General features: G+C 35.6%; 1 protein-coding gene across 2 annotated transcripts in view; it reads right to left on the reverse strand.

The window, feature by feature from the left end:
- The window catches only part of plod1a (procollagen-lysine, 2-oxoglutarate 5-dioxygenase 1a), a 67,625-nt gene that overhangs the window by 38,311 nt on the left and 4,329 nt on the right, over nucleotides 1–24,985 (reverse strand). For both annotated transcript variants that reach the window (XM_028807462.2, XM_028807460.2), the window contains exons 2-7: nucleotides 22,825–22,916; nucleotides 21,731–21,864; nucleotides 21,483–21,646; nucleotides 8,268–8,380; nucleotides 3,082–3,145; nucleotides 261–358 (exon numbers count right to left, since the gene is read on the reverse strand). In XM_028807462.2, the coding sequence (XP_028663295.2) occupies nucleotides 261–358; nucleotides 3,082–3,145; nucleotides 8,268–8,380; nucleotides 21,483–21,646; nucleotides 21,731–21,864; nucleotides 22,825–22,916 (665 nt within the window). The remainder of the gene's footprint in view (nucleotides 1–260; nucleotides 359–3,081; nucleotides 3,146–8,267; nucleotides 8,381–21,482; nucleotides 21,647–21,730; nucleotides 21,865–22,824; nucleotides 22,917–24,985) is intronic.

A 24,985-nucleotide genomic window follows, 5' to 3' on the forward strand; every position in this document is an offset into this window, starting at 1 on the left:
TGCTATATTTTGTTTTTCAAACAAATTATATTTTTAAAATGCATGTTATATATATATATATATATATATATATATATATATTTATTATGAATGAGTTCAAGTATTGATAAACTTAATGACTGGCTCAGAGTGTCAAGATCAAATAGCAGAATTGGGAAAACTGGAAACAATGTGCGGTGAAAATATTATTTTAGTAAATAATAAATAGTACATAACTAAAACAGAATGTATATGTTTTGAGGCTGAGAATGCAGCATTACCTTTGTAGGTCCATTGCCATGGACAAGAACAGGCAAAGTGTCATACACCACATTTCTGGCACGCACTCTCCCATTTTCAAACTTCAGGACAACTTCATCTGAAGTAGAGATCCATACAAAGCTTTATTATTTGATTATTTAAATTAAAACAGTGGTGGCATATGCTTCTGGTTTGTCTTTTAAATATTTTTCCACATCATGATTATTACCAGTCATTAATACAGTAAATTAGATCAAAAGGAAATTTTAACTTGGAAATGATGTGACTATGCACTGTGCTTTGAATAACACTTTTTAAACCTTTTAGAAGACATGCATGTTGATAAAATCAGCTAAAAGCAGCTTTGTTTTCCATGGAACCGTCATCTATTTTATTATTTTTCAGCATAAAGGGTTGCTGCAGTGCTCCAGGGAGGAAGTTAAATGCAGGCCCAGTTATTCCTCGAGTCAACAGGTCTACGTGTACAGAGACACATCACAGCAAACTCATAAATTCCTTTCCAGCTGCTACTGGAGGACTAGGCAGGCTATGATGGCTTTGTTACAAAGTGGATCTGGGCAGCTCTCCAAGATAGTAGCACTGCTGTAACAGAGAAGGCTTTTCTTAATTGAAGGGTGAAAAAAAGAAAAAAAAAAAAACTAGAAAGCAATAAAAATGATCAAAGACTTGACAAGCTCCTATGTGCAAATCTGGATTTTTGTTCTGAACTTGAAATATAGACACAAATTACATGAAGCAAACAGTTTACAGTAAGATTTGACGCACTTAACTTAGCATCTTGCAATATAAAATAGGAAAAATAAAATACATTAATTAGGGAATATATACAATTTAGTTAGATAATATGAATTAAAAATCCTGTCTATACCAGCTCCATCATTAGTTTAACACTTATAATGGAACAGTTTGTGTAAAAAAGTTACTAACAAAAAAAAAAAAAAAATATATACCATAATGTATAATGCATAGTCAGTCATTTAATAATCTTACATTTTCTTTTACAGAGTTGAAGGGAACCACAGCCTATCCCAGTATCTTAATGTGAAATTTAGGAGTCAACCATGGATGGAATGTCGGTGCATTACACTGTACATGCACACTCACACACACATACTGTAGTCCATATTTGTCACCTGTTTTTCTTGAATGTATACATCTTTGTCATTCACATGGAGTCTGTAGTGTCAATAGAAAACCCATCCAGCCAGATGGCAAACATACAAATTTGGCATAGACTATGATCAATCTAGGAAAGATACCCAGGTACAGGACCTAGGAAGTAGCAAAGCTAAACTTGTTCACAACAGCAACCATTACTGAAAAGTATAGGATTGTACATGCTTTTATAGCTACATTGTTTTTTGCAAAGTTGCCCTTAAAATCTTAAACCACATGAAACAGATAGGAGTAAACTTGAACCATCCCTGAACCCAGAATGATGCCAAAGAAATCTAAAATAATCTGAAGAGAATTATTTATTATGAATTAAGGCACACAAAAAAGGTACAAACACAGAAAGTAACAAAAGTACAACAATAAACCAAAAGAAAACACAAGTCCTGCTCCCTCTGAGGCTTCCTAAAATCAGCTGGTCACTCTTTTTATCACTTAAGAGTGGCTGGTTCATCTTCCCATACCATATTTACACACACAATTTCCTCTCTCTCTCCTCTCTCTTGTTACTGTCTTCAGACTCCCATTGTTTCCAGCCAGTCAAGGGCTGGCCCTAGGCACCCCTCTAAATGCTACATCTAATTAAGACTTAGCTAAAGGAGAGCTTTGTGCCATGTTAGTCTCAACATCTAAAAGGGCAATATGGTCTCACTTCCAAATGTTTGGACCTATGAGGAGTTAACAAACTGGCCAACCTTTTACGGCCACATTTTGTCTGTTACACAGAGGTCAGGTTTCCCTAAAAACTGACTAGGAATCTGTTAGATGCTTCCTAAAGCAACACTGCATGTCTCTACCAAGGCTGAGGATTTCTTCCCCTTGTAGTACTCCAGCCTATTTTCCTAGCAGAAAGACAAGGCATATTGGCCCTTAAAAGTCCTTGTCTTTCTTCACTGGCATAACTAGAAGTGTCTTCAGTTCCAGCACCTCATTTTCAGCACCTTCTAGGTAATCCTGTCCCTTTCCTCTGTGACACTCTTCTGTCTGCAGTTCCCCTTCTCTCCAAGCCAAGCAAATACAAATCACAAATATGAAATCTTACAAATTTCTACCAGTTTAGCTACTTTTAAAAAGCTTTTGAAATATAAGAAGTAGAAAGTATCAGGTTCAGTCAGTAAATGCCAAATTTACTTAGATTCACTGAACACAGCACGTATATCAGTTTATGGGGAAGGAAACACAAAGATTTAAAAGTAGGAAGCAAAAATATTTTAAAAGTAGGACTGATAAACCTTACATATTATCAAGACTGTCAACAACTATAATACAATTAATACAGACTAAGCAATTGTTTTCAATGAAAAATAGTGTCACTAGGCCTGACAGATTATCTTTAAGAACAGGTATGTTTTCAAGAAACAGAGGGTTGTAGTGAAGTGTAATGCAAGTGAGAACTAAAGTAAACCAGCATTCCTATATATTCAAATGTCTGTTTTGCCTATCTAATAAGGTTTCATCTTCTTTTTATTTTGGTTACAGTAGACTAGTGATATTTGATCTGATGACCCTAATGCCATGTTTCTTGGACTTACTTCAATTAGACATGAGCAAATAACCATCTTTATATACAGCACAAAAAGTAAAGAAAAACACATTTAAAGTGAATGTAACCCCAACACTCTACTCAAAAAAAACATTATGACCTACCTAGAGCACTATATAGATTCTGAAATATCCGGCACTTATTGTCCAGTGACATGTTTATTTTGTCCTGCAAAATAGTAAATAAAAGCTGATTTTCAATTTCAAATCTTATAACGTTTAGACTGTATTCCTCCAGAACTGTAATTATCAAAAACTCTCGTCAATGCTTTGATGTAATTTAGAAGAATACTTACAATCTTAAAATTAAGCAAATAATAACAAAAGTAATAATCTTTTTAATTTATAAAACATTTTTCCCTTGAGTGAAGTTCTTAACTAATCTTTACCTGAGTACAATAAAGGCAGTAAAGAAATTAAATACATAAACAAGGTTACACTTTTGACTCTAAAATTACATAAGTACGTAAAAACTAGTTTGCAAGATAGATAGATAGATAGATAGATAGATAGATAGATAGATAGATAGATAGATAGATAGATAGATAGATAGATAGATAGATAGATAGATAGATAGATAGATAGATAGATAGATAGATAGATAGATAGATAGATAGATAGAATTTTATTTGTCCCAAGGGGGACATTTGTTTTTTTACAGAAGCTCAATAATTAGGTAAATAAATAAATACATGAATATTATAACAAACAAATGCACAAAATAACTACTAAAAAGAAAGAACACATCTGACTTGGCTAAAGATAAAAAGAGCAATTATAGTCACAGTAAAAGCATTATAAAGGCATATTGCCAAAGGTACAAAGGAACATCATCATCACTCCTTCACACACTTCTGTTGAATAATTCAGTGGCTGAAAGTCTTCAATACTCGTGTGTCAGAGAGAGGATGTGCAGCACTGTTCATAATGGCATCAGTTTTATTTTCATTCTCTCCTCTGCTACTACATTCACTGGGTTCAGAGTGTGTCCCATAGCTGAGGCTACCTTTTTAATTAGCTTATAAATTCAGTGGGCAGCTCTTGAAATGATGTTACTGGCACAGAAATCTAAAAATTGCATTGTCCACCACAGAGTTATAGAATATATAAAGGGTGTCACTACCCATACTGTAGGAACGCAGTCTCCTAAGAAAAAAGAGCCTGCTCTGCCTTTTCTTCTATTATATACAGTAGTAGAAGAGAAGACTTCACCACCCTCAGAACAAAGACTACCTTGTGGGACAAAAAGGGTGCTGGAGGATTTTGTCAAGTACAAGGCTAAGTAAAGCTTTGTAAAAATACATAGCAATGCTGTACTAATTCCTGAAAGCATTATATACTCACTGTTCTAAGTCCAGATGAGGACTCAGACAACACAGTCTGAGCAAACTGAAGTTGTGATAAAAAGAAAATTACTTCAGTCAGTCTGATAAAAGCATGAATTAGATTTTTTTTGTAGAGTAAAAGACAAAAAAGTGGGTAAAGGAATATTTATTGATGTTTTTTGAGAAAGGTAAGAAACAAAATGGCACAAGGATTCCTCATGGCAGGTAACGGTATGATTTTATCATTTCCTACGGCGATATTTGATAACTATCTTAAGCTTGATTTAAATACAAGCTAGGTTTAAAAGTGTGTGCATCTTCCTGCAACTACAAATTACCAAAGATATGAAGCATGTTGGGAGGCAAATTGCACAGTGCTTAGCACTGCTGCCTTACTGTTCTATAGTCCTCGGTTTGAATCCCGGCCTAATAAGAGTATGAGTGTGCCCTTCCCCGATTGGTTCCTGCTTTGCTCCCAGTGTTGCTGGATAAGTGCTGACTCCCTGAAAATCTAAACTGGAAAGAAGGTTATAAAACAGATGAACCGATGCATGAATGGATGGCTGACTGGAGTAAATAAGCTAGATGATCTCTAACAAACATCTAGTCTTCAAAAAACCGTTGCATCCTCCTCATTACAACAAAATATTCTTTTTTAAAAAATTACATGGTCAAGGGAAAATATTGTGGAAATAAAAGAGAGTGGCAACAGATCTTAAAGAGTAAAGAGTTTTTGTGACCCACTATATGCAGAACCTGTAGTCTGTCACTGAGCTAGGTCTTGAACCACTGGATGCAGTACCAAAGAAACAGATTCCACTAAATTCTGAACAGCAAAACACTTCAGTCAGCAGTAACAACTGTTGGGCTGAGATGTAGTAAAAGTAAAATCATAGTAAGTCTCATGTATGCTCTCTTAAGAAAAGGATATTTACTTTGAATAAAGCAGTCTCAAAGCTATACTTAAAAAAAGCCTGAATAATTCCAGGTTGGAGTTAAATTGTTTTTGATTTGAGCTGCTATAACCACCTTAATTAATAATGGTTGCAAAAGAGCACCATACTGCATTTCCATGAATGCTGCCTTGGCAGTTTATACCAGTGGTCTTTACAGTATGTGGTTCTTGGGGACCAATGTAGCTACAGGTTGTTATTTTTGCCACCTTTTGCTTTTACCTGGACTCTTTGCTTAAGTAAGCATTCTGGTACTTCCCAGTTACTATATTTTTTGTGTCAGTCCAGAAATTACAAATAAAGATTTATCATTTTTATAAGACTGGAGAAACCATTTGGGTGTTGATCTTCCAAGTTTTAGATGTTGTGCTCATGTTTTTCATTTTAATGTTTAATGTTTTACTTTCACTGTTGCATGCTAATGAGTGCACAGGTGGATATGATACATAAGTGTAATTTAATGTAATTTGTACCTGTGTCCACACCACTGCTTTATTCAGATTTAATTACCTGAGGAAACTCCACATGAAAAGAGGGGAATCAAGAAGACAAAATGGCAGTAGACGTTTAAGTACATAAAGCTATAGCCAGAAATAGAAATCTTTCTGAATTTCTTATAAAGCCCAATTTATACATGTAATGTCACACTGATACACCATTCTGAAAATGGAATATCCATCCATCCATTTTCCAACCCGCTGAATCCGAACACAGGGTCACGGGGGTCTGCTGGAGCTAATCCCAGCCAACACAGGGCAGAAGGCAGGAACCAATCCTGGGCAGGGTACCAACCCACCGCAGGACACACACAAACACACCAAGCACACACTAGGGCCAATTTAGAATTGCCAATCCACCTAACCAGCATGTCTTTGGACTGTGGGAGGAAACCGGAACGCCCGGAGGAAACCCACGCAGACACGGGGAGAACATGCAAACTCCACGCAGGGAGGACCCGGGAAGCGAACCCAGGTCCCCAGATCTCCCAACTGCGAGGCAGCAGTGCTACCCACTGCGCCACCGTGCCGCCCATAAAGAACATTGAGACATTAAATATTATGGCTTCATAAAGCAATTGAAGGCAAACTTCAAAAATAAACCACTAAAAAAGAATACATTGCATCCTTCTCAACGAAAATAAACATTCATGTGATTTGGTTTCCCTTCTTATATATTAGGCCACATCATCAGTTTGCATGTTTTAAAATTCAAGGAGGGACAAACTAAAGCAAATGTTAAAGAAAAAATGTATAGGCGATTCACAGTATGATCATTTTCATACATGTGTAACAATTTTAGATAGATACACAATAAATTAGACAATTTCAAAATTTTGAAGGTCGCGAATCCAAATAAAGGATACTTTCAACCTTTCAGAGACATAATTCACCTTACACAAATCTGACATTATAATATATTTACTTTACAAGGTGACACTATGGTGCAATGGTTAGTGCTACTGTTTGAAAGAATTAGGGTCCTGTTTTTTTGTGTGTGGAATTTCATGGTTCTTCTTGTGTCAACTATTTTTTTCTTTAGTTTTAATTCCACATCATCACAGATGTGTGTGTGTCTCGTTAATTTTAAATTGGACACTTGCGGATGTGTGTGTCCTCCTTCTACCATGAAGTAGTTTGGGAATATTATGTTTTGTCACTTATCAATGCTAATTAATTTAACTAAGGTGATTATTTTGAAAAAAAATTCATTTATAAATATATTCAAACACTGAAGCACAGCACTCAAGCTGGTGCTGCACTCAAACTGAATTAACATCACTTATAATATACCACTTTTTAATGGGTGTTCACTGATGTATACATGCAGGCAGGCAGGCATGGGTTAAGCCACTAATTGATGGATTAAATTAATTAAATTCAATATTTTTTATAACACTACACTCAGAGTAATGCTGCAGCATTCTTTCACCATCTTTTCACTTTGCAGTGCTCATTATATCTGGAGTCTTGGAATAACTTTCTGCTCTACACTGTATTTTAATTCTAGTGATGTCTGCTAAGTGAAATAAAATCATTTGAACTTCTTCTCTGTGATTTGACAACTGTCCTTAATGCAGTGTATTATTAAACTGGGAACCTAACTATCAAACAATTAACATTAATATTACAAAATTCACTTCTGAAAAAGTGAAACACTTTTGTAGGTCAAAGAAACAAAGAAACATTTTGAATAAAATCTTAAAAGTGTAGAAATTAGATCCTATGCATAAACAATGAAACTAACTGTACAAGATTTATAATAAAGTAAGTTCAAGAATTTAAAAGTTTTAACACATAAATATGCTTTTAAGACAATTTGTCTGTGCCAGATCCAGAACCATAAATTTAAGTCCCATACTATCATAACATGGGAAATAAGTGCTGGGTAAGGCTTTAAAAATGTTTGTTTTATGGATTTATCCCAGGCAAATAAAGAGCCTAAAGTGAAGAGTAACAAATATTAAAAAATCAACTTTTTTAAAGCACATTTTGATTAACGGAGTTATCAAATGAGAAGGCATTGTCTTCAAAATATCTGCATTTAACTGAAAAAATAACCTGAAATTGGAGTTGAAATTACTTGTTTTCTTGTTTACTGACCGGGAAAAAAAAACAGCTAAGATGAAATACCCACACATGAGTCTGCCTTTCAAAGAAAATTGATAGCTGATTTAATTATCAGGAACTTTTTACATTGATATAATTTATTCTTATAGAGCGTAAATTCACTTAGAAGGCCATAGTGGTATAAAGTAATTATATATACAACATAATTAAAAAACATCGTACAAAGGCAAGCAATTAAAACTCAAAACATAATGCTCAAGTACTAATAGCAAAAAATATATGTAAATCGAATAGCATACTTCTAAGGTACATTACAGTTATGTTCTTCTGGTAATACGCGACTAGGTATACTTTATTAAAACACATCAAAACATGTTTTTCAAGCACCATGTAGATGAGAATAGTGCAGGCACACAGGAAATGTCTAGAAACAAAGGAATACTTACCCGCATTTCAGGATTAAGGTACAGGTTGGTAAAAAACAGCTGATCACTGTCATCATCTTTACCATTCCAGTCTTGAACCATCTTCTTCAGTGAGGAGGCAAAGCCAATAAAACCTGTGAGAGGAGAATATGGGGGAAATCTTTTACGTGTGAATAACTACCTTTTTAGAATTTCTGAATCCAATGAAAAAATTACGAATTTAACTGTAACACAGAGCTTGTAAGTAGGATAAACATGTTGTGTAGGAAACTTTTCAAGTTCTTTAAAGTCATATAGTTGACATCTTTTAAAAGTATCTCGGTGAGATACTGAACCAACTTAGCAATAAGCTAACCAAAGGAGCTTAGCAGACTGAATTGCCTTAGCTTTTCTGAAAAAATGTCTTAAATTCTTACCTACCATGTTATGTACTTTTGATCTGATTAGTCAGAAATGCTGTACTTATGGCCTACACTGTTTCTTTATCCGTTCCTTCTGCTCATTTTATTCCCCAATTGTGGATACTGCACCCACCCATCCATCCATCCATCCATCCATTATCCAACCTGCTATATCCTAACACAGGGTCACGGGGGTCTGCTGGAGCCAATCCCAGCCAACACAGGGCACAAGGCAGGAACAAATCCCGGGCAGGGCACACATACACACCCACTACACACTAGGAATGCACCTAACCTGCATGTCTTTGGACTGTGGGAGGAAACCGGAGCACCTGGTGGAAACCTACGCAGACACGGGGAGAACATGCAAACTCCACGCAGGGAGGACCCGGGAAGCGAACCCAGGTCTCCTTACTGCGAGGCAGCAGTAGCGCTAACACAGCGTCACTGTGCCACCCCAGGATACTGCACCCTTTTCTATGAAATTAGATGCTTACCAATCGTTCAATTGCTATGGTCATGTCAGTTAATCAAAAAATGATTACAGTAAACAGAAAATCACAATGATACGTGTGGAATGTCAGACTCAACAGAAAGGCACTATATAAATAAAATGCATTATTATTATTAATGATGTTAATGTCCACATAAAAAGGGATGGATGCTTCACATTTATGCTTTTAAGAAATGCATCTAATTTCAACCATCACATCTTCATAACTAACTGCAAAAGGCTTTACAAATTAAATTAATATTGAAAGACCTGATAGTAACACCATAGCTAGTGCCATAGGCACTGTGTTTTTGTCACTGTAATCCAGCAAAGGCCATCTCTAAATTTTGATTCTTTGAATTCACCCCTTTATTAAGCAATAAACTTTTATTTTACAAAGTATATTCTCCAGAACACAGATGTTTCTTTTTGTTTAAGATAATACACAAAACAAGAATCACAAGGGCATTTATTTTGTTTAAGATAATAAATTACACTTTCTATGAAGTACATAATTTGTTGTTCCACAAGTAACCCAAAATGTCTAACACTTGTCCACTTATCAATACACCTATGAAGTCCAATGTGAATCCTGCAAAAAGACAGACCGAAGCCACTAACTTCATCATTGCTGCCTGATAAGGTTTAAAGAACATTGGTGAGCATTTACAAGCACATATGAATAAGATTGTGCCTACGCGGAATGCCTTTATAAGTTTCTTTCCTGTCTCTCTGGAAGAAACCAAGAGCAAATCATTTGGTTTTTTTTCTGATGTGTACTCAAGAAAAAGACGTAGTTTTATGTAGTAACTTTTTGTTGTGTACACTACCCATAATCGTTTCTATTACGTATAAATAATGTTAGATGAAAAAGATGCATATAGACTTTGACAGAGTTACCATATCCCAAGAGTCATTTTGTGGGGGAAAAATTACTTGTCTCCTCAGAAAGAATAAATCAAGCATTACAAGTTGCACTTCTCAATTCCACCCTTCCCTAAACTGTGTAACTATAGCCTAAGAATACACTCTGCTCAAAACTACTGTTTAAGCAAAGTATTGACTCTGCAACCTTTACAGGTCTTTAAATATATAAAAAGCACATAGACATGATTGGGCTTTACAGATTAGATAAGGGCACAAGCCTATATATATATATATATATATATATATATATATATATATATATATTATCACTGTGGCCTGCTTCTAAATAAACACATACATTTTATTTAATTATACCACTGATTTGCAAATTGCTATGTGCAAGAGGAGAGAAGAACATTAGAGACAGAATGCCAAGAAAGAGAAGGAACTGATGACACAGTGGCAATAAGTACATGGTGGCAGTGGGAATGCCTTAAAAGGATGCCAGCTGTATGTTATTTTTACTTTGTTTATATGTTTGAGCCTTTTGAATAAAGGGTGAAAATTAATGCTTCATCTGACAGCCAGTTGTTTTTGCCAATATGACACCTCCCTATAAAACAAACTGACACAGGGTGAATGGGCAGCTGAAAAAAATCCATGGCTGTTTGAGTAGAGCCGATTGCCCAATTTGAAAACTTGCACAAAAACTTAAACAGAAGTAACCTGTGTAGGCTAAGCCTGCAGTCTACTGTGATATACTGTATGAATGACAAACATGATTTCTCTATAAGATTCCTAGTCATGTGTTCAGCAACAAGGTAAAGAGTAACCAACAAGTTCTACAAGGATAATCATTTTTCAAGCTGATATTATTTCTTCACAAACATGGCATATATGCATTTTACACTCTAAATAGTGTTCTGAAATTAAGAGTTTTCTATAAATTTAAAAAAAAAATCTTGTACACACTTGCACTTTACAATGGAGACTACGGGGCATGGGGCACCACTAGAAAACAGAATCTTAAAAATTTACTAAATATGTCCAAGGCAGTTGTTGAGTATTGATCCACACTTTTTGATTACACATACATTGTAAAATAATTTATGCCTGTCATTTTTGAACAAAAAACATTGATATTATAAGATTTAGCCATTTTAACAGGAGACCCGCTGTACACACCACATCAGCATTTATCTTCTTCCACATTAACCTTTCATCACCCTGGGGTGTGGTTTCCTCTTCAAAGGCAAAATTACAGTAACCTTTTAATGTCACATAGTTGTTTTTGTTTTGATTTACTTCTCTATGTGAGAACTCACACAAGCAAACAGAAGATGGTATCCTTACCACAAGAAAAATAATACCAGGAATATGCAAAAAAATGACTATTTCCAGATCTCTTTTTTTATCAAAACCATGTGTTGGAAACACCAAAGACATGTTTTCCTATATCACAACATTTGACTCTTTATAGGCTTTAGGCTTATAGGCTTTCCAGTAGTGTCCCATGCCCCATAGTCTCCAATGTAAAGCACCAGTGCGATTAAGAAATTTTTGTAAATTTACATAAAAAGTTAATTTTAGAACATAATTTTGCATGATAAATGCAAAAATTCCATGTCTGTGAAGAAATAACTTCATTTTTTTACTGAACTTATCCTTTAAGATGTTTCTGATACAGGTGGAGCTGTTTCCAATACTTGCAAATATCCCTAGTGTTTTTAACCATTTCTTAGCGTTTCCATCTACTACCGTATCTGTACAAAAAGTTGAATGTACATAATTTTTTGACATCACATATGCAATGGTTTTAAATTCTTACAGTGACAAAACAACCAAGTAGCAAAAACCTTTAAAAACTAACAACACATCAATAAGTTCAGGTCTCTGTTCACTCAAATCTTCAGTTCCGTCCACACTATCATGTTTTCATTTAAAAACTAAGTTTGTAAACGAAAATTACACACTGGATCTCTGCCCATACTGAAACACCCAAAAACACTTATAATTTTAACATTTGCCTACATTAGACAAATGCAAATTGGGCGGAAAATCCTTGAAGGGACTGTGTAGTGAATAATTCAGAACCTTGTGAAAAACACATTCCCTTGTGTTTTACGCACTTTGAGGCCATCAGCATGCACAGGACTCTAATATAGTGTTTCACAGCATATAGAAAAAGGCAGTAATTTTTACAGGACCCAGGCTAATTGCGCTGTGTCACATCTATTCGCTGATTACATTTGAAAGTAGCAATCTTCAGAACTGGCAATAGTCGTGTTGTCATTAAGTATAAACACTGTAAATGTTTACACGAAACGTAAAAAAAAAAAAAAAGATCAGCTCTTTGTTCATTCATGCAAGGATTCATTATAAGTAGTCGAGATGGTCTGGGTCAGCTCCACTCCCCCCGGTTGCTTTTTTGGGCTTTTCCAACCCAGCACCATTGATAGTCATGTACCGAGATGTACTCCCTGGCTGTGCAGCAGGACCAACCCTCAGCCCCATCTTGAGCGCAGGCCACATTTTCCATCCCTGAGGCACACATTCCATTCTGCCTGCCTCCGCCCAGTCACACAGGCTCTCTTGTTTCTGCCATTCTCTCTCTTCTCCCATCTTTAACCTTCATCTCTGCTTTTCTTTTTGTTTACCCTTCTCTCTTGTTCATCTCTCCCTTCTTGTCCTGTGTAGGCTCCTCTTATCTTGGCTTGCCTAATTGGGCACAGGTCTGATGTGCAACTCTGTCCGAGGTAAGAATGAGGCAACTGACTAACACTCGCATTCGCACTTATGTGCACAATCAGTCAGACACCCCAACCATCCCCAGAGCAGAGAATGCTCACACACACTCATGCCTGATTGGAGCTTAAACTTCATTGGTCATGATTATCTCTCTATTATAAATAAAAATCATTGGAGAGAATAACTAGGGAGACGAGACGTGACCTTCATGTGAAGATCATGGAAGACACTTAAAAGACCCGCGAGACGAAAGAGATTGGCCACAGAGCATCTAGCGGGGACCTTAAACATGAGACTTTGTGCCAAGAGATTGACTCAGTACCGTCTTGCGGGGGACGTAGAACATGAGATTCTTGCAAGACATGCCCTACTTAAAACCAATATCAAATAAGACCACGGGCAGCAAAACACTCAGTCGTGTCAAGGGTTTGAGCACACACAGATCCAGGGCTCTCAGCACATATAAAGCGTATAAGGACAATATGTTGTAGATGAAACGTCGACGACTAAGCGAAGAAGAAAGAGCAGTACGGAGAAAAGAGACCCAAAGGCGTTGGAGAGAAAAAAAATGCAAAAAAGAAAACGAATAATTAGGTGCAAATTCAGAAAATAAGGAAAGTAATAATCAGTCCGGAACAAGTGGAATTGAAAAAAAAAAGCACGTCCAATCAGGCTCAGAATTAAAAGACAAAGTATAACTTCATAAAGACATCAAAAACGTTGGCGCTATACAGATGCAGAGCAGGTTAGAGATTATGAAAGCAGTGGAATTCGAAAGGCTCAAAAAAAATGAAGGCGCGATACACATGCAGAGAAAGGTAAAGAATATGAAAGCAGGAAAATTCGAAGTATTGTAGCATCCCTTCCACTCCCTTTTTTTGGAGTGACTGTTAAGTTCGATTGAGGGAGGGCGGAGTACAGCACGGAAGACTGAGTGTGGGGTATTGATTGATGAGGTGGGGGGGGGTGTTTGGGGTTAAGAAGTCGGCGTTCTTTTTCTTGATTGTTCAAGTAAAACTTTTGTGAGACTTTACTACGTCTGTCTGTTTTTTTTACTTCTCTTTTTGTGCCGGACACGGACGTCACTACAGTATCAAAAAAAGATAGTAAAGATCGCATTAGCACAAAATAAGAAATTATTACTCGAAAAAAGGGAAAATAATCATCACAGACCAGGTGTAATTGAAAAAATAGCTGAACGAAGCGAGGTCAGAAATAGAAGACAAAGAGTAGAAAACAAAGTAAAATGTCATAAAGAGGTTAAAAAACAAGGGAGCCAAACACATGCAGAACAGGTTAGAGATAATGAAAACAGCGGAATTCAAATGACTCAAAAAAAACATAGGCGTGAAACACATGCAGAGCAAGATACAGAATATGAAAGCCGAAAAAAACTGAAGTGTCAAAACAAAGAAAGTAAACATCGCATTAGCGCAAACAAAGAGAAATTATTACGAATAGAGATCGAATATATAGACATAGGTGATATGTCTGAAGTAAGTAAATATTGTAAGGCTTTGAAGTTTAAGTCAGAGAATTTCAAAACGGGGTTTACCTCACATGCATTTATTGGTTACTTTGCAAAAAAAAATTATTAACTGCTGATGATGCAGATCGTTTTGTTTGTGCTGAAATTCCAAACAGAGAAACCTATCTTGAATTATGGTACAAAGTCATTAAACACATGTCTCACTGACCTCATTTAAAATATTCAGCATGTTGGGACTCTAAAGATTCCAAGTATTGTTTTTAAAGACGTTCTGAAATAAAAGTTAAACTAATGAAATAGCAACAATTCAAAGATAAAAAAAATCTTAAACGTGTGTATCTGGAAAACCAAACACGGGGGTTGGCAAGCAAAGCGAGCAGGGGGCAAAGCCCCCTAGTTTATTTAAAATCTGACCAACATCATGGAGCACTTATAACAGTAGTACACAGCAATCAGAGTGCATCTTGCATCAAACATTTGCAAAACTTTAAAAATTAAAAATTAATAAAAACATGCATACCCACGTGTGTCTATATCTTCACTTTACTACATTGTGCTTTTGTGTCCGTCTCTGTCCTGCAATATTGTCAGCTCAGCTGCATTCTACACCCATCCACTTCATTATCATCTTGTTATTAATTTTGCTGCAGAATGCACTCCTCCTTACTGAACAGACTAAGTTTAAGTAATAAACATTGATAAGAAGCTGTCAAATTAGTTATTTACAATCTTATTTTCATGGAACTCTGAATTTTTCACTGCAACACTAATGCTGTCAGCCACAGGAGTTATTATTTATTAGTGCCACTGGTAAATTATTTCTCATCTGTGCATGTATGCAGCATTCAAACAGTACAAAACATAACTTAGATGGAGCTCAGCAAGCACCATGGAAAGCAACTCTTCTTTTTTCCATTAAGGGTGATCAATCAGGGAATGAGACATTATAATGAAAAGAATCAAATCATGAAAGAGCCATAAATAAGCACAAACCAATCAGAGCACAATTAAGAGTATTGTTTTCACAAAATTCTGTTTTCACTTGTACACATTAAAATGCTGAAACTTCATTTACAAAAGTATCCGGCTCTGGAGAGCGTTTTTATAAGCCTTCGTTTTCAGGATTGAAAATGCTGGGCGAATTTGGATGACAGGAAACAACGAAGACAAATCTGTGTTTTTAAATGAAAACATGGTAGTAACCACTCCACTATGATACAGCTAAAGATTTGTCACATCTCTAAAAAAAACAAAAAAAAAATAATATTGTAAATAATATTAGCATGGGATTAATATTGGCAGAGAAAGAATGAGTGTAATTGTAAAACTGTAATGTATGGTATATAGTCATGAACACCAATTAATCACCACAGTATTGGGATCTTGAAGTCTTAAACCTCTGCAAAGGGAAGTTCAAAGAACAGTATATTGGCATTTTGCAGAGTTTAAGATTGTGAAATAGGAAAAAGTTTTTGAAGAGTATGTGTGAGAGATGCAGAAGCAGAAAGCACTATAAAAACAAGTTGACATTATAACTTAAGTGAGTCTAGAAAAAAACAAGATGTTGCTATAAGTAGGAATAGGCATCAGTATTTTAACACATTACTTTTCTATTGTTCTGCTTAAAGAACAAGCAAAGATTCAAAGCTCATCACCAAAGGAAAACTGCCAGTGACATAATAAATTCTGGCTTTTTCTAGGATGGCAGGAAGTTATAAAATGGTTTTAATAACTACTGTAGGTCTGACATTGTTAACCTATTATGATCTATGTCATTGGGAGTCCTCCTGCCCTCTAATTTCCAGATTAATAATGACTTTTATCAACTATATTTCTTCAGCAAATTCACTTATTCCTCATGTAGGTGTACCAACCTGACTAATCCCTTCACATGTATGTACATAATGACATTAAATTGCATCTCCACATTAAATATACTGTAAATCAGTTAGTCAGTACTGGTATACAAATATTCTGTGAGAAGAAGTGGTTAATGAGTTAGTAATCCACTGCTGACATGGTATACAAACCGATTACTAACAGTGTGTGTAACACTGTCCCTATTTTCTAACGTAAGAAGGCAAGCATCAGCTTTTGCCACGTAAGAGTAGTATTAAGAAGCAGTACCTTGGAACAAGGACAGAAAGGTGCTTTGTAATGCAGTAATGTTCAAAGAAATGGAAGGGATTTATGAATGAGTGCTGCACATCTTTGCATGTTTGGCATTAAGTAGTAGAAGTAGCATTGATCTCCTCATCTGTGTTTCTTGTTTGTTTTACTAGCAAATTAAACCTGCCTTCCTGCCCTTTGGGTATACTTAACGTGCCAAAATTAAAAGTACAAAAACTGCAAAAGGTTTTTATTTGCACATGCGTTTAGCACATTGTACAAATCTGCCAGATAGTCTCTATGCGAGTAATAGAAGATTTAAAAACAGTCATGCTGCATATGTCAGTATCATAAATCAGATTCTGCTGATGGCTGAGGTTACATTTTACATTATCAATAGATGATGATGATAAGGGTGATTAACTGTACAAACCTAGCTATAAAGTTTTAAATGATTTAGTCAATTAATGAGAACTTATACAGGGAGGTCTACATTGATATTAAAATTATTAAGTAAAAATATTATTTTAGTATGAATATCCACTCATTCATTCATTTACTCACTCATTTTCCACTGCATATCTGAAACCAACTCACAGGTTTTAACAGTCTTAGCAGTGAGGCCCATGCGTCCCTTTTCCCAGCCACACTTACAATTTATACTGTGGGATCCCAAGACTTTTCAAGGCCATCTGGGACATATAATCCTCCCAGTGAGCCCTGGGGCTTCCTCTGGGTCTTCTCCCAGCTGGTCATGGCCAGAACACCTCCACAGGAGTCGTTCAGGAGGCATCCGTATCAGCTGCCTGAACCACCTCATTTGCCTCCTCTTGATGAAGAGAGTCAGTGGCTGTATTCCAGGCCTCTCCCAGATGTCTGTGCTTCTCATTATTATTAAAAATATAATATGCAAGTTGTTAAATGCTACTTTTCTGCATCAGTGGCTTGATATCTAGCTCATTATCAACATTTCTTTGAAAAAAGTCAGTAAGGAAATTAGCTGAAATGTTGAAATACATATTTACTTGAAAATGGGGCAGTAATAAAAGTAGAACTGCAGCAGCCTAAGAACAAGTACTGAAAGCAGGAGAACAGAATATCCAAACAGTAAGCAACAGATACCTGTTTGTACTAAATCACAATTACAGGGGAAGACACTTTCTTGCTTTTTCACAATATTATGATAACAAGCATTTACTTAACATACATTTCAGTATTTTTGTTTTTTCTCTAAACTGACTACAGCAGTAATTAGAAACAAAAGAGCATTTATACTTTCAAGGTGACTATATGATTAATGCTTGAATAACACTGTGTGCAATGTGACTTGGCACTGCATTTTACCACATAGTAGACCCTTTTGTTAGGTGGAGATGTACTTGTGCAGCAAAGAATGTTCTCTTGTCTGCCTATTTGACAATTAAGGGGACACACCAAGCATATGCCCAAACCTACAGAAGAACCTATGTTGTTTTTTGTGTTCTAAAATAAATTTCAATCTTCATAATTATATACAGTATGCTCTACTACAAATACAGAACACTATCTTTTTTCTCTTTTTATATTAACCCCCAAATAGACTTGATTGGATTAGGTAAATTTGACAATGTTATCTAATATAAGCTCCATGTTTAAGGAAAACTAAACATAATATTATACAAAATTCCTTTCTGAGCACAGTGAATATCATCTTTGTCTGTCTTTAACTCCAGGAAATTCCATTGACCTACTCTTTCTGCTTACAAAACCTGTAATATCTCCATCCATTAACTGCATTCAAAGTTCAGGTTACTGCTTAAAGTTTTGATTAATTGATGAAGTAAATGATCACGGTATTTCTGCAAGGTCATACAGTGTCCTTTATGATAAACTACTAATTACTATTTTTTGTTTATCATGTCTAATAAATAATGTGCTTAGCATACTTTATAATGGTAAAAAGTATCTCTTATATATATATTTCTCTTCTGGTCCATCCTGCTTCCACTTCAAAACCGGTCCCGCCCACACGCAGCCGACACGGAATTTCTCGATTCCTATTCGTCCTCTTCCATGTCATGCACTATAAGTACTATAAGTACTCAAGGTGCTGCCACAACGGTAAAGTAGCTTTACCACCTTTGCGGGAGCCACCTGTGTCTTTACAACAGCTTCTTACACAACAAACATCAGAAGGTAAAAATTATCGTGAACACATTTCAGAATACAACTCTTCTCTAGCGTTTGCTTCCATGGGTGCACAGATAACTCAACCTCCTGGCCACGGACCATACTGTTTTAAAATACACGGGCAACTTTATCACCAAATCTCTCCACTATACGCTAACACTTCTACCTCTCCAGGATATGGACAGTTGTATGTTTTTGACACAGCGCAAGCTACTGAAGTACGCTTACAAAATAAAGCAAACTCTGTATGCAGCGAAAATTTACTTCTCCAGCTAGATTCTATGCTCAGAACCATCAACCCCTTCGCTAAATCATACAAACACATGCATGAAATCGCTCAGTCCAATCCAACAGCATCTGTACGAATGGTTTTCAAGGAAAACCCTAGGCAGGATTTATGATGATACAATGCCCCGACATGTCACACCGATGTTGCAGCGATTTTCATCGGAGAAGACGGCGAACCGCCTGCCGAAAGGGACATTTGCATCTATCCCATAGGCAACTCCTGTAAGCAGATTTCCACGCTCAATATGAATTGCAATCCTGTGGTTTATCTACTTTTATTCCCTTATGGAGACATTGGCTGGCACAAAGATTTACAACATGTTCCCGATAAAAGAACCCAAGCGAATAAGGCTTACTCAATGCCAATTTTACGCATACAGATTAGCAATGAGGAATACATTTAGTATTTTGCACTCCGGTGGCAAACTAGTCCAACAGTACGTCGTAGATGCGTATGTTAAAACAGACGGCGCGCGTCTCAACTATCTCAGATTACATCAACAAGATCTGCACATAGAACAATACAAAGGACTTTCAGACGTACTGCAAGCAAACGCTGAAAATAACAACGTACGTGTAGGCAAAATGATCATATTACCGTCCACATTTCCTGGAAGTCCAAGATACATGCAACAAAACTATCAGGATGCCATGGCCATAGTACGTAAATTCGGAAAGCCTGATTTATTTATCACTTTCACATGTAATCCTGCTTGGCCGGAAATTCTACATGCACACTGCGTCTTTCGAGAAGTATTTATTTCTTCTTGATTTCTGAATTCCTTTCTCACCATTTTCCTTTCCTATTCTTACACCGCCGTATGCTACGGCGGGCGTCAGCTAGTTAGTTAAAATCTCCCATAGGAATATTACATTTATCTAGGTGCAAAAATTCTTGCAGTCTCGAATTAGATTGCAGAGATTTAAGTTATGTTATATTATGTAGCTGAGATACACAATGTGTTTTTCTATTTTGTGCTCTAACACAGAAAGGCCTTAGTTATACAAAAAGGTTTTCCTGAATCAAAACCAAAGGAAAACAAAAACAAAACACAATGCCAATTCAAAGGTTCAATCAAAAGATCTAAAGGCAGAAAGCAAGCACTTTTAAACAAGGATTTAAGTTTAAATTCAAGTCCAAGTTAATATGATGGCACGCTGGTTCTCCAATTTTCTTGAGTCACCTAAACTTGATGCTACATTATGGTGTATAAGAAACACAATCAATGCAGAATCAAATAAATAAGTTACAGTACATTTTATATGTGACATATCTACAAAAATGCTGCAATAAGAGATCAAAACAAATTAAAGGCACTACAGTCATTTAAGAGTTGCAAAACACCACATTATTATATTCCGTACTAGGGGGCTCTGCCCCCTGCTCCCTTCGCTCACCAACCCCCGGGGTGGGTGCTACATGCTAGCCACTTCACGGTTCTGCAGCTCGCTTATGGGGACGCGGATGTACAATTTAAATGGATTGTTATTTTAATGGGAATTGTTACATATGCATAATAGAACTATTTTACATTACAGTGAATATTTAACCATAGTAAAAAATAGTAAAACGTAATAAAATGAAAGATAATCACGTTTCATGTTGTGTTAGAGGTATTCATTGCATTATACATTTTCGTTCTGTTTAGCTTTGAAATTAACACGCAAATGCTTTTTAAACTTACACTTTACTGTAAAACTTCAGTAAAAACAATATTTGGAATTAACTTTTTTGTCAATATCGCTTTGAATTTTGATTCCTTGTTTGGAGTTACATTGTGACAATGCAACATATAACTGCCCGTGAGTGAATATCGTTTCTTCCTCTCTAATAAATAAACCGACTTTTTAGAATGTTTGTCCCTGTGATTTGTTAATTGTCATAGCAAAAGCTATTCTAATGGGAAACTGTAAACGTTTTAATACGAATGGCATATCACGATCTCCTTTGGTGTCTAATGTTATCCGCGGAAGATGTACTACATTACCTTTCTTGTCGCCTGTTAAAATTTAGAATTGTTCGACCAATTTTGAATACATCTAACCTTGCCCTATTGCATAGCCCATAACTCATACATAAATTTTGCAATAACATTACAATACATCTTTCCTTCAAAAAGTAATTCAGCCGGTTGTAGATATTCTACAGGATATTGTAAGTTGATGTTTTCATCTTCCGCACAATTACCACCAACTGTTTCAGCATAGTCTAATGATACATATTTAACCAATTTGCCGTGTAATCGATCAACAATTTTCGCATTATTCGTTTGACTTCATCATTTCTCGGTGCTAGGATTGCCTCATTTCTACTGTTGATAACCCTTCGGGTTGAAATTCTTCAATAAGATTTGGACAAAATACGTCTTCTTTTATTGGGAACTTAAAGTGAGGAAAACATAAAAATTCATAAGAGCTGAGAGCGCAGGAACTGTGTCTGGCAAAAGCATTCACACGAATGAGTGGTGTGAGGATCGTGGGCGTGGACCATTAACCATAAATGTTTGAGAGGAGGGCGGGACTTAAAAAAATCTCTAGGCAATAGTCTCATCTCGCAGGACTTGAAAAAATCTATTGGCAATTGTCTTGTCTCGTCTCAATATTTTCTTTTATAATAGAGAGATATCACAATTTGTACTACTGAAACTGGCTATTATGAAGAAATGACCTACCTGCTGATGAAAGGAATCTCTTTCCCTCTCGGACATGGGGATACTTGTCTTCCAAATGACGATTTGGCCAAATAAGTGTCTCAGCAGAAAACACCACATTATGCTTGGCTTGCTGAAATTTCTTCAATAACTCTTTTGGACCCGATGAAAAAATTACATCATAACTGTACAGGGAAAAGATGAAAGCATATTAATGATAATTAACTACTTAAAAAGACATCTGATTTAAGTTAGTAAGAAATATATACCTATCTATGAACAAGATGATCTGGTCTTCTTCATCCAGATTTTCTAAAGCAGACTTCAAGAGTCGCACCTTTTGACCTCCACCAGGGGCTGTTGTGTAATCTCCACCTCTCCATTTTTCTCCTCTACCCAGAACCTGCAAACACACAATATATCACACTGTTATAGGCACATTTTAAACATGCATAAAATTTTTAAAACATACTTTAGGTCAAATTATAGTTCTGTCTTTTGTCATCATTTCCATGTGAAAAATCTAGTATGCAAGAATGAGATATCGACAAAAGAGACACTAGAACTAAGTGAAAGGTCTCTATAATCCAAAACAAATAAAACTGCTCATAACACCAGTTCAGCAAAAATAAGCAGCACTTGAATCTATCCTAGGTAAGGTTGCCACAGTAATTTATATATATATATATATATATATATATATATATGTATATTAGGTATATATATATACAGTATGTATATATACACTGTATGTATATATTATTATTGCCAAATCACTGCTACTGAGATTTATATAACTGATTTGAACTTACTAAACAATGGAGAGAATCACTTAATTTCTGATTTACATTTACTAATTCAAGTTTATTTCAGTTGTGTAACCTAAAATAAGTAAGTGGATTTGTAGAGTACAATGTGAGAAAAACTTACTCTGCTAATTAGTGCCTGCTGAAAGAAGCAGAGAACTTTAGTGAGTAGAAATATATTTAAACAACATGTACTTTTCGTTTAACTTGTCCAGTAAATACGTACACCCAATAGTGATGTCAAACATATGCAAGCTGTTATGATATACTCCCACTAATACTAAAATAGTTGGCTGTGCATTGCTTAAACTTGTGATGTCTACAGCCCATTAGTGGAGCTTGGTTGGTTTCTATAGCGTGAACATTAAACACAACTAGAAGTATTCATCCACATTTTTTTTATTATCAATTGTCAGGATTCTAGCAAATGTTAAATACTCTTTTCTAAGATTACAGCAAAGACACAAATAATCATGCCTTCAGCCATTACATTTGAGCCCCTTAAAACTACCAAGTATTTTTTTTAATTCTGTTAAGTCTCAATGTCAGAATTTTACCTTTAAAGTATAATTAAAGAATTTCGCTGATCTCAAAAATCGATTGAATCCTTCAGTCTCTTTTGTTGCGACAGTCAACACAAGTAAATTTTCTGAAAATTGAAAGTAAATAAAACAAAAGAGAGGAAAGAAGAAAGTTCAGTAATTAAATAACAGAGGTTGGAACATAACCACTTCAAAAAGCATATAGAAAATCATTTAACATTTAGAACATAAAAATAACCCTAATGACATTATTACTGTAAGCTTATATTTATCAAATGATATATTATCCATTATCAAATGAGACTAATCCAGTTTAAGGTCGCTGGGAGCTAGAGTTTATCCTAACAGAAGCTGGCACAAAACAGAGACCAAAATGAATATGGTGCTAGTCCACTGCCTAGCGCACTTACCCCCACTCATTAGTATTGGCCAACTTAGGGTTCCCAGTTAACATGCCTACATTTCGTAGGAAAATCGGAACACTGGCACATGGACAGAACATAAAAACACCATATAGACAGTAACTGGGCCAAGATCTAAATCAAGGAACCTGAAGCTGTACGAAAGAGGCACTAGCAACTGTACCATAACGCCACCCTTCAAATGCAACATGGACACACTGTTTATTTACGTCACAATATGCACATTAGAAATTATTTAGTTCAATTTGTTTCAATGTTGTGTACTTTCATATTGGTCAACATAGAGGTAAATGAAACAGTTATTCGAAATATCATGTGTGAAAAAGAAATTGCCTCTGAAATACAAATCCAAACCAGCTATCTAAAAACTGGGGTTATGCAGTTAGACTTTACTTTATTTGACTTATTATCTTTGTTTTAGTATTTTCAATTAATTGTAGCTAGCTAGTCTACGGGTATAGTTTAAGATCTTCAATTAAAGAATGTAGGCATTTTCTTGCTATTTGCAGAATTAATACCACATAAATAATTTTTCTCACAAATTTAAAGAAACATTTATCTCATTCACTGTTTCATCTCATTAAAGCAGTTGCACACAATAGGTTACATTAGAATAATATCATTAAGTTTTCAACATACAAATAATAATAAGTCTCATGCCTCCAAGTAGTAAAACATAATGGAAACATTCAGTACAGAAAGAAAATAGATTTGGTCACATAAAGTGAAGGACACTATACCTACTTGAGAACAGGAATGAGAAAATACACCCTACCACTTTACACATTCTGAAATCGAATTGATACAAAGGGAGTAAACACTTCACAGTCAAACTGAAAACTTGTGATTGTATAATGTTTATACAAGCACATAAAGAACAACCATACTCCACACAGAAAGTAGCCCCAGTCGTAACACTATCCAGCAGCCCCTTAGCCAGTGTCCTCCTATAGAGATTCACAAATATGAAACATACAGTATGTATAGCTGTACTGTGAGCAATAGGCTCTTCTTAGTTCATATAAATCAGCTAAAAATTATGAATGTTAACACCTGCTATTGTAAACTAGAAAAAAAAACTTATCATTAATATGGACCTTTATCCGATAAAATGTTAATGAAACAATTCCAGGTGAACATCTCAAGTTAACTAATGCTTAACCAGTTCTAGTCTCAGAAAAGTATCAAACTAGTTGCTGAATATGTTGTAGGAAGCTAGAATAAAGCCAGTGTTTCCAATGTCAAACTTCACTTGTATTATATCCAAGTATGACGGCATGCTTTGATACTTGATTGGAATCTCAATACAAACAAAACATGACTTTTCTTATGCTAATATTAAAGGAAATGAAAACATACATAGTAAAATGAACAGATACATCCATTTATCAAATATTGTTTGTATTTTACACAAGCATTCACATCATTTATCTTTTTTAATGTTTAAATTATGTCAGTCGAGCTCCATATGTGCAAAGCATTCAGTCATTCAACTTAAAATCTTTTATTGAGCACATCTATCTTGTTTAAAATTGTCCAAAATGTTTCCAGGGCAAGATTCAACCTGTGAATGTTGCAATCTAGCTCCAGCCTCACTGGGCTCCATGTTCTGGACATGCACCAAATTAGCAATATTTTGAACAAAAATCTTTGCATGCCTATCAGACAGCCTTGGTGTCACAATCACTCCTAACCCATTAACAGCTGTGTTTGGTGTACTCCCAGATGGCCTTAAAGTGGAGAAGGACAAACAA

The sequence above is a fragment of the Erpetoichthys calabaricus genome, chromosome 8, assembly GCF_900747795.2.
Source record: "Erpetoichthys calabaricus chromosome 8, fErpCal1.3, whole genome shotgun sequence".
Taxonomy (NCBI): Eukaryota; Metazoa; Chordata; class Cladistia; order Polypteriformes; family Polypteridae; genus Erpetoichthys; species Erpetoichthys calabaricus.